The 10,575-nt window shown below is 43.1% G+C and overlaps 1 protein-coding gene across 1 annotated transcript in view; it reads right to left on the reverse strand.

Moving 5' to 3' along the window:
- Positions 1-10,248, reverse strand: part of LOC147354516 (uncharacterized) — a 14,629-nt gene extending 4,381 nt beyond the window's left edge. Inside the window, exons 1-5 of the mRNA XM_086354214.1 lie at positions 10,087-10,248; positions 9,402-9,485; positions 5,664-5,790; positions 5,076-5,168; positions 1-367 (exon numbers count right to left, since the gene is read on the reverse strand). The exon at positions 1-367 is cut by the window's left edge and continues 4,381 nt beyond it. Coding sequence (XP_086210340.1) covers positions 1-367; positions 5,076-5,168; positions 5,664-5,790; positions 9,402-9,416 — 602 coding nt within the window. The 5' untranslated portion in view covers positions 9,417-9,485; positions 10,087-10,248. The remainder of the gene's footprint in view (positions 368-5,075; positions 5,169-5,663; positions 5,791-9,401; positions 9,486-10,086) is intronic.
- Positions 10,249-10,575: the final 327 nt, after the last annotated feature.

Here is a 10,575-nt window from a genome sequence, read left to right on the forward strand (position 1 = left end):
CCTTCCAGATTTTTCATGTTTTCTTTTAGAGAACACGTATGTTTCATAAAAGGATGGAAATCTTTTCTTAAACACTTACACGTCTCGGCTGATGTTGAAGACTGAAGTTGCTGTTTTTCCCAATTTGATTCATGTTGCTCATTTCTTTTTGCAGTTCTGTTAGCATTATGCGTAACTGTCTCCTTTTCTTTATGTCCATATAAATATCCTTTCTCTCTTTCATATACCCTGGTATATTCCCAATCTGTCATTAAATTTAAGTTTCTGAGGTGAAATATTTGATACATTCCTTCGTTTGCTTTTGGGAATAGATCTTCTAACGCTGGATTCTTTGGCATCAAACCCTGGGTGTCTTGTGGAGACATAGCTGAAAGATACCAAATAACAAGTAATTTTACCTGCTATTCTCAGTGAATATCTTTAAAGATTTACAGAAAATTGATGACCATAGCTAGTTTAAAAATAAAATGGAGATGGAAGGATCAAGATGCCAGAGGCTTAGGCAGATGTGGAGCTCATCTCTCTCTCCACAAATGAATGAGAAATGGAACAATTCTCACAGAGCCCAGCTGAAGACTAGCAGAGGCCCTTAGAAATCTGAAAGGACAAGAAAGAGTCCTGCTCTGTAGGGTAGGACAAAAGAAAGAAGAAGGAAAAAGAAGAGGAGAGGAAGTGGGTTGGGGCCTGTAACCCTGTGGGGAGATGAAAGTGAGGAGAGGTCTCCATATCCAAAGAAGCCCCTCACTGGGGGAGCTCAGTTTGGACAGGAGAGCCTCATTCTCTGTGGGAAGAGAACATGGCAAACTGTGTGTGGCAGCAGGACAGGGGGAGACCTGCACACAGGGTACTGACCCCAGCCCTGCCCATTCAGCCTTAGAGGCACGTCCGGCAATAAAGACAAGGGCTGGGTGCTGAAATGTGGGGTTTGGAGAGCAGACCCAGGCAAAGGACTCTGGTGTGCTCTGAGGAGACATCCTGAGGGGATGGGAGTGAGGGAAGAGGTCTATAAACAGGATGCTTGTGGAGGAAGTGCGAACCACTATAGAGAGAGTGTCATTGATGAATGATGCCCAGGGAATAAGCCCATTGCATCCCTTGTCCCTTGTGCCTGCCTCTGCTATCCAAGGACTACAAAGAACTCTACACAGCCTGGGGTCTTTTGAGCCCCCAGCCATGTCCTCCCCCATTTACCTCCTCCACAATCAGCAGAATCCTGAGCTCTGGGGCAGCGTCAGGAGAAGACACCTGTGAGTTGGCCACATGCACAGATGGAGCAGAAAGCACAGGTGAACACCAGCAATAAAGAAGAAAAGCTGAAAACTCTCCTTGCAGCAACACGAGCCATGGTCTTACACCCATGACCAGCTTTGTAACCTCAGCCCCTACAGAGCATCTGAACCAACAACCAAGGGCTCTCTCATTCATGGCAGGTATAGCTTTAGTAGCTGTAGACTTTGTGGGCTCCTATACAAGGGGGATGGGCCAGGACAGAGCCTGAGCTGCTCTGTAGCACCACAGCGGGTCCAGCTCCATGCTGAATGCAATCCCAGGACCTGACTTCATTGAATCTATGCTGCTGGCCTTGTGAAAACAACAGCTGAGAGACACCAGGGCCGTGTGCCATTATGCCCATGGTTTGGTGGGGACCAGAGCAGTGCCAGCACCTCATAACATGAGAGCTTGCAGAACGCATGAGAGACGGCACCAGAGCACACCCTGAGGTGAACATTTCTAGAGGAGTAATACTCAGTGACTTCTCTCCCAGTGGGTGTGCTCTAATCCCACCTGCCTGGCACCACAGATCAGAATCACAGCAAAGACTCAGATCTGGGAGCTCTATTCCACCATGCAGGGAGCAGGCACCCCCGGAGAGAGGGCACTAACAACCACAGAACAAGGGGGAAACAGCCCTGAATATCCAGGGCAGGCTCTGGTCACAGTTAACAGCAATCAGAGCACAAATCAAGAGAGGATAAGGGCACAAACCTCTGGACCAACCTCACCCACCAAGGTGCAGATATCAGAAGGAAGATTAACTAGGTGGCTGCACCCTTCAAAACAAAGACCACAAACAGAACGCAGGACAATATGAGATGGCAAAGAAATACCATATAGGGGAAGAAACAAGATAAAACCCTCCAAGGACAACTGAATTAAGAGGTGATAGGCAATCTAATGACTACTTCTTGCTTTTAGTCATCTTAAGTGGAGACACCAAGCACTTTCACAAATCCTAGGTGCCTAGTAATTCTTAAATCCACTTCCTGCCACACATGTTTCTGAGAATGTTCTATTAGATGTTTCAATCTAAGAATCAGAAATGATAGTGACAGAAAACTAGTCAGAAACTGAGGACACATAAGACAGTGTCCGAGGAAGCTGAATAGAAATAAGATAAACTTAATTACAGTACTAGTTTTAAGAAATTAAATAAGAAGAGAGACTTTAAAACTATGATTGAAAGAGGGAACTCTACTCATTGCTCTGTGGAGACCTAAATGGGAAGGAAATCAGTAGGATGGTAAAGACTAGAGATCGCTTTAAGAAAATTAGAGGTACCAGGAGTATTTCATGCAAAGATGGGAACAATAAAGGACAGAAACGGGATGGACCTAAAAGAAGAAGAAATTAAGAGAAGTTGGCAAGAATATATGGAAGAACTATACAAAAAAGATCTTAATGACCGAGATAACCACGATGGTGTGGTCACTCACCTAGTAACAGACATCCTGGCATCCAAAGTAAAGTCGCCTTAGAAGGCATGACTACCAACAAACCTAGTGCAGGTGATGGAACTCCAGCTGACCTATTTCAAGTCCTAAAAGATGATAATGCTAAAGTTCTGCACTTGATAAGCCGGCAAATTTGGAAAACTCAGCAGTGGCCTCAGGACGGGAAAAGGTCAGTTTTCCTTCCAATCACAAAGAAAGACAATTTCAAAGAATGCTCAAACTACTACACAATTTCCCTCATTTCAAACAATGGCAAAGGCTCAAAATTCTCCAAGTGAGGCTTTAACAGTACGTGAACCGACAGCTTCCAGATGTACAAGCTGGATTTAGAAACGGCAGAGGAATCAGAGATCAAATTTCCAACATTCCTGGGATCATATAAAAACCGAGAGAGTTCTGCAGAAACGACGACATCTGCTTTATTGACTATACCACAGTCTTTGATTGTGTGGACAACAAGAAACTGTGGAAAATTCTTAAAGAGATGGGAACACCAGACTACCTTACCTGCCTCCTGAGAAACCTGTATGCATTTCAACAAGGAACAGTGAGAACTGGACACGTGACAACGGACTGATTCCAAATTGGGAAATGTACGTCAAGGCTGTACATTGCCAGCCTGTTCATTTAATTTATATGCACAGTACATATTGTGACATACTGGGATGGATGAAGCACAAATTGGAATCATGATTTCAGGGAGAAATATCCGTAATCTCAGATATACAGATGACACTACCCTTAGAGCAGAAAGCAAAGAGGAACTGAGGAGTCTCTTGATGAAACTGAAAGAAGAGCCTGAAAAACCTGGCTTCAAACTCAACCTTCAAAAATCAAAGATCATGGCACCGGTCAGATCGTTTCAGGGCAAATAGTGGGAGAAAGAGTGGAAACAGTGAGAAACTGTATTTTCTGGGGGTTCCAAAATCACTGCAGATGGTGACTACCGCCATGAAAGTAAAAGACGCTTGCTCCTTGGAAGAAAAGCTATGACCAACCTAGGGAGCATATTAAAAACCAGAAACACTACTTTGCTGACAAAGGTCCATCTAGTCAAAGCTATGGTTTTTCCAGTAGTCATGTATGGATGTGAGAGTTGGACCATGAAGAAAGCTGAGTGCTGAAGAATTGATGCCTTTGAACTGTGGTATTGGAGAAGACTCTTGACAGTCCCTTGGACTGCAAGGAGATCACACCACTCCATCCTAAAGGAAATTAGTTCTCAATATTTATTAGAAGGACATAGTGAAGCTGAAGTTCTGACTTTGGCCACCTGATATGAAGAAATGACCCACTGAGAAAGACCCTGATGCTGGGAAAGATTGAAGATGAGAGGGGACAACAGAGGGTGAGATGGTTGCATGGCATCACTGACTCGATGGACATGAGTTTGAGCAGGCTCTGGGAGTTAGTGATGGACAGGGAAGCCTGGCCTGCTGCAGACCATGGATCACAGACTCAGATTCGACTGAGCGACGGAACTGAACTGACTGATATGTATAATTGATTCTCTTTGCTGTACAGGAGGACAAAATTGGAAAACAGCTATATTCCAATTAGAACTTTTAAAAAAGATTTCTTTATATAATTTAAAAATTGTCATAGTTTGAATCAACCATTAATAATGTAGTGGAAAATGTGCTAAGATTTTATGTCAATTCATTTTAAAATTCTATGAGGTAATAAAACACAATAAAGTATTTTAACATGTTCGAATTGAGGCAAATACACTAAAGATATTTAGTATGAGATCATATAAGGTAAAGAGAAACTTTCAAGTCAACCTGAGATGTGCATTGTTTCATTTTCACCAGGTTTTGCTTTCTGCAGTGAAAAATTACTTGAATTTGAAATTTACTATAGAAGGTCCTATGTGTCGCTCCCAGTGGATAGGAAATTATAAATCAGAGAACAAAAACCCGTCCCTAGTATTCCTGGAAATTTGGCAGTTTGTCTACCACTCCACTCACACATTTCTGTCTAGAGGTAGAAGGAAACTTTAAAAGGACTGTCATACAGTTACTCAGAAATGGGCAGAGTTTTCCTAGGTCCCCCAAGAAATCAAAGAGCAACAAATGAATGCAGTTTGTCACAAGCCAAAAGGAGACTTTTAGGTCACACTGTGATGGAGAAAAGTAATCACTGGAAATAAATTCATGAATGATTTCAGAGACAGAGAATGGGGCAGGTGATACATTTCTATCACAGTAGCAGAACAAACCCAGGTTTTCGAAAACCATTTCCATTGAAGCAAATCTCCCAACACCACGTGATGAAGGATGAGTTCCTTGCTGCTCCTTGGACCTCTCATCTGAGTCATCATCTCCAGCCATTCATACCTACCTGGGTAAATGGCTGTTGCCTCCATTCTCCTTATATTCCTGGGATCCTTCAATAGCTCCAGAAAGGTGACCAGGTCCACCTTAGACACAAGCCCTGATGATCAGAGAAAGGAATATTTGTGTTGTTAGAGATTCATCAGTATCGAATCCAATATGTATTCAGGTGAGACGAGAATGCATTTTCTTCTAGAAAACGATTTCCTGAAATACTTTATTCAAAGCCGCTATACAATACTAACACACACCTCACAATCAGATCCTGAGATTCTGGTCAAGTAGTGCTAAGGCAAAAATAAGTAGTGTCAATGTGAGATTAAGAGAGGGTGCAACTATTTAATACCACAGAACTTACACAATTACCAGTAACGTAGAATGAAGGACGCAGAGTACATCAAGGAAGAAAAACATCACCAGCACAACGATTCATCATGAAGCCTTTCTTTCTAAACTCAGAAATAACGCATTATCCCCTAGAGAGCACAGATCTGAAAATACTGTGGGAAGCAGAAAATTTCAGAAGACATTCTAGAAATGACGGAACAAAAATGCAGTGGGTAGATAAGGGATTCTGGAAGGCAGATATTCTTACCCAAGGAGGCCAGGTTCCTGTAGTTCTCTACCATCACGTCCCTGTACAATTTCCGCTGACTGGGGTCCAGGGATTCCCACTCCTCTTGAGTGAAGTCTATGGCCACATCCTGAAACATTAGCCGTCCCTGAAATAGAAAGTACAGACGCCAATAGGCCGTGGGAAGTCTTCCTAATGTGATCCAAGATGAAAACAGCAAGTTCAGAGACCTGGTCGTGATTTGGTGGGTTGGCTGGTGTTATAAAATATATTTTTTTACACAGTTTTCCTATTTACCCAATTTCTAATATGAAGAACGGAGGATGAGTTATGATCCACAAGCCATTAGAGAAACTATTCTCATCTGAAAGAGCAATTATAAAATAATCAGGGCAACATTAGCATGTTTATTCCGTGATTCAGGAGCAGACCATGGCCATGTTTTAAGGCCATCAGGATGGCAAAAGTCTAACCATGAGGGGTTACTTTTGGAGAAGAGGAATAAGCTTTGTCTACATGTACCATAACTTTAAGTAATGCTTTGCCAAAGCATTACCAATTTACCAAAGTAACAAAAGATTTTAAAAATGAATGTAAATCACTTAAAGGCAAAGAAATTCATAATCTCTTCTTGAAAGCTGCATTCTAAGAAAACTTTGTTCTATTAACACAGAGATTAGACTAAATTCCAGTCTGCTACCAGCTTACCAGATAGCAAATAAAAGCTGTTTATTGGTTAACCTTAGAAAAATCTTTTCCATAAATCATGAAGTAGCAGTATTCTTCCAAAGGCATCAGAGTGAAACCGTAGAAGGCATGTTTAAATCTGATTAAACTGCAATTGACAGTGTAGCCTGGTCACTGCTGTGACTTGTAACACTTTAACAGGATAAGTAGAATTATAGTTGACCAGATTTTATTAGGGCATATCAGATCTATATGAACTCCACATAATTTTAGGATATCTATATTGGTAACATCCACCATACAGTATAATCTGAGAAGATTTATCACCCATTCAACAGGACTTTCCATGTAACTTTACATGTCCAATGAACCCAGGTAGTTTAATAGCTCCCTGGGATGTCTCAGGGGCCCTCTGAAGCATTTCAAAGTCACCTAGAAGTCAAATCATTTAGGAAGCTTTGTAAACAAATATCAAAAGGGGTTATAACAGTCAGATAAGATCTGAGTAACAGGCAAATTTGGCCTTGGAATACGGAATGAAGCAGGGCAAAGACTAATAGACATTTGCCAAGAAAAGGCACTGGTCATAACAAACACCATCTTCCAACAACACAAGAGAAGACGTTACACATGGACATCACCAGATGGTCAACACCGAAATCAGATTGATTACATTTTTTGCAGCCAAAGATGGAGAAGCTCTATACAGTGAACAAAAACAAGACCAGGAGCTGACTATGCCTCAGATCATGAACTCCTTATTACCAAATTCAGACTTAAATTGAAAGAAGCAGGGGAAACCACTAGACCATTCAGGTATGACATAAATCCAATCCCTTATAATTATAAAGTGGAAGTGAGAAATAGACTTAAGGGCCTAGATCTAATAGAGTGCCTGATGAACTATGGAATGAAGTTCGGGACATTGTACAAGAGACAGGGATCAAGACCATCCCCATGGAAAAGAAATGCAAAAAAGCAAAACGGCTGTCTGGGGAAGCCTTTCAAATAGCTGTGAAAAAAAAGAGAAGTGAAAAGCAAAGGAGAAAAGGACAGTTATATGCATCTGAATGTAGAGTTTCAAAAAATAGGAAGACGAGATAAGAAAGCCTTGCTCAGAGATCAATGCAAAGAAATAGAGGAAAACAACAGAATGGCAAAGACTAGAGATCACTTCAAGAAAATTAGAGATACCAAGGGAACATTTCATGCAAAGATGGGCTCGATAAAGGACAGAAATGGTAAGAACCTAACAGAAGCAGAAGATATTAAGAAGAGATGGCAAGAATACACAGAAGAACTGTACAAAAAAGATCTTCATAACCCAGATGATCACGATGGTGTGATCACTGACCTGGAGCCAGACATCCTGGAATGTGAAGTCAAGTAGGCCTTAGAAAGCATCATTAAGAAAAAAAAAAAAAAAGAAAGCATCACTATGAACAAAGCTAGTGGAGGTGATGGAATTCCAGTTGAGTTATTTCAAATCCTGAAAGATGATGCTGTGAAAGTGCTGCACTCAATATGCCAGCACATTTGGAAAACTCAGCAGTGGCCACAGGACTGGAAAAGGTCAGTTTTCACTCCAATCCCAAAGAAAGGCAATGCCAAAGAAGGCTCAAACTACCGCACAATTGCACTCATCTCACACGCTAGTAAAGTAATGCTCAAAATTCTCCAAGCCAGGCTTCAGCAATATATGAACCGCGAACTTCCTGATGTTCAAGCTGGTTTTAGAAAAGGCAGAGGAACCAGAAATCAAACTGCCAAAATCCGCTGGATCATGGAAAAAGCAAGAGAGTTCCAGAAAAACATCTATTTCTGCTTTATTGACTATGCCAAAGCCTTTGACCGTGTGGATCACAATGAACTGTGGAAAATTCTGAAAGAGATGGGAATACCAGACCACCTGACCTGCCTCTTGAGAAATCTGTATGCAGGTCAGGAAGCAACAGTTGGAACTGGACATGGAACAACAGACTGGTTCCAAATAGGAAAAGGAGTTCGTCAAGGCTGTATATTGTCACCCTGTTTATTTAACTTCTATGCAGAGTACATCATGAGAAACGCTGGGCTGGAAGAAGCACAAGCTGGAATCAGGATTGCTGGGAGAAATATCAATAACCTCAGATACGCAGATGACACCACCCTAATGGTAGAAAGTGAAGAGGAACTCAAAAGCCTCTTGATGAAAGTGAAAGTGGAGAGTGAAAAAGTTGGCTTAAAGCTCAACATTCAGAAAACGAAGATCATGCTATCCGGTCCCATCACTTCATGGGAAATAGATGGGGAAACAGTGGAAACAGTGTCAGACTTTATTTTTTGGGCTCCAAAATCACTGCAGATGGTGACTGCAGCCAAGAAATTAAAAGACGCTTACTCCTTGGAAGGAAAGTTATGACCAACTTAGATAGCATATTGAAAAGCAGAGACATTACTTTGCCAACAAAGGTCTGTCTAGTCAAGCCTAATGGATGTGACAGTTGGACTTTGAAGAAGGCTGAGTGCCGAAGCATTGATGCTTTTGAACTGTGGTGTTGGAGAAGACTCTTGAGAGTCCCTTCGACTGCAAGGAGTTCCAACCAGTCCTTTCTGAAGCAGATCAGCCCTGGGATTTCTTTGGAAGGAATGATGCTAAAGCTGAAACTGCAGTACTTTGGCCACTTCATGGGAAGAGTTGACTCATTGGAAAATTCTCTGATGCTGGGAGGGATTGGGGGCACGAGAAGAAGGGGAGGACAGAGGATGAGATGGCTGGATGGCATCACTGACTCGATGGACGTGAGTCTGAGTGAACTCTGGGAGCTGGTGATGGACAGGGAGGTCTGGCGTGCTGCGATTCATGGGCTCGCAAAGAGTCAGACACGACTGAGCAACTGAACTGCACTTCTTTGGCTGGCAATACTGTTTTCTGCCATTCTGATGTGTCAGGAGGACAGTGGGTTCCTTGGGATCATGATTATGGGTAAGTTCAAACAAACCCGTTCAGAAGTTAAGAAGCTTATCAAGTCCAAAGAAACAGCATTTCAGGAAAGAGACAGAACAAACGAACAAAAGGACTATGCCTCTTACCTCGGAATGAGTCATTTCTGACTCCTTGCTTTCCTCTTCCTCTGGGCTTCCTTCTCACGTAAGATCAGTCTTGGGAAGTGACCCCTGAATGTTGAAAATAGACTGTTCAATACCTAGAAAAACACACCGAGCTCCCTGTCACACAGCCCCACACAGAGGGAGGATCTCAACAGGTACAAAATACAATCCTCTACGGCCACTGACACAGCAGGGATTCTGGAACACAGAATCAAACGAGGTGTTTTTCGTTTTATTCTTTTCTTCAGAACTCGCGGCCCTTCCTGTGAAAACCACACGTTCTAGGCTGACCCTCCCGTTCAAACCTTAGGCGAGACCCAGACCAAACTCCATACAGAATAGAGCCTCCTTCACGTCTTCGTGGATCAGGGACTTAGGGGTTGGGCAATGCCGGACGTTGAGTAGCGGTCTCTACAAGTTAGAAGGTAGAACTGCCAGAGAAGGACGTGGACTCTAGAACGATAATAACAGGAAGCGGACGTGGACCCCAGGGACCCGGCAGCTAAGACAAAGGACTTCAGAACTTCTCACGGCGATGCGAGGACACACACTGGGGACGGGAAAATGGGGACGGTGGTTTGAACGTTCACAGAGACCCCCGAAAGCCACGTGTGAAGGACAACAGGCTGTGGGACACGGAATTGGGTTTTAAACCAACAAAACTCACCAGGACACTCCGTCGCTCATTTAAACGCAATTCCGGGTCTGCAGGATACTGCGCACGCGCGGGCGGAAGATCCGGTACCGAGGGTGGTGAGTGCGCTACGAGGCGGCCAAAGATAGGCGAGGAAAGGGGAGAGGGTGGGACGAGGCCGGAAGCGCAGGTACTTATGGGCGGGGCCAGTGGGGACTGGGCCTTGCCTCCCCTCACCCCCGCCCCTGTCGGTTTTGGGTCTGTTGGTCCTTCTGTCCAGCTGTGCTTCCTTTCTCTGCCTTTTAATGCCTTTAAATCTGTTTGATTTCCTCTAGAGCAGAGCTGCTTCCTGCCTGTTCTAAGTTAGTGTTTCAAAGAACTTAAGGCAAAAGAGAAGAATTTTGAGAGCTGCCTCTATGGAAAGCAGAGACGTTTTCAGCAAGTTGAAAAACGGGGAAAATTCAAAAGCCCTTTGTGGGAGTGTGTGAAGATGGGTGTCTCCTCAGTGACGAAAAGCAGAAT

Source organism: Bos grunniens, chromosome 18 (assembly GCF_055505025.1).
Source record: "Bos grunniens cultivar Pamir isolate PY7600 chromosome 18, Bosgru_T2T1.0, whole genome shotgun sequence".
Classification (NCBI taxonomy): domain Eukaryota; kingdom Metazoa; phylum Chordata; class Mammalia; order Artiodactyla; family Bovidae; genus Bos; species Bos grunniens.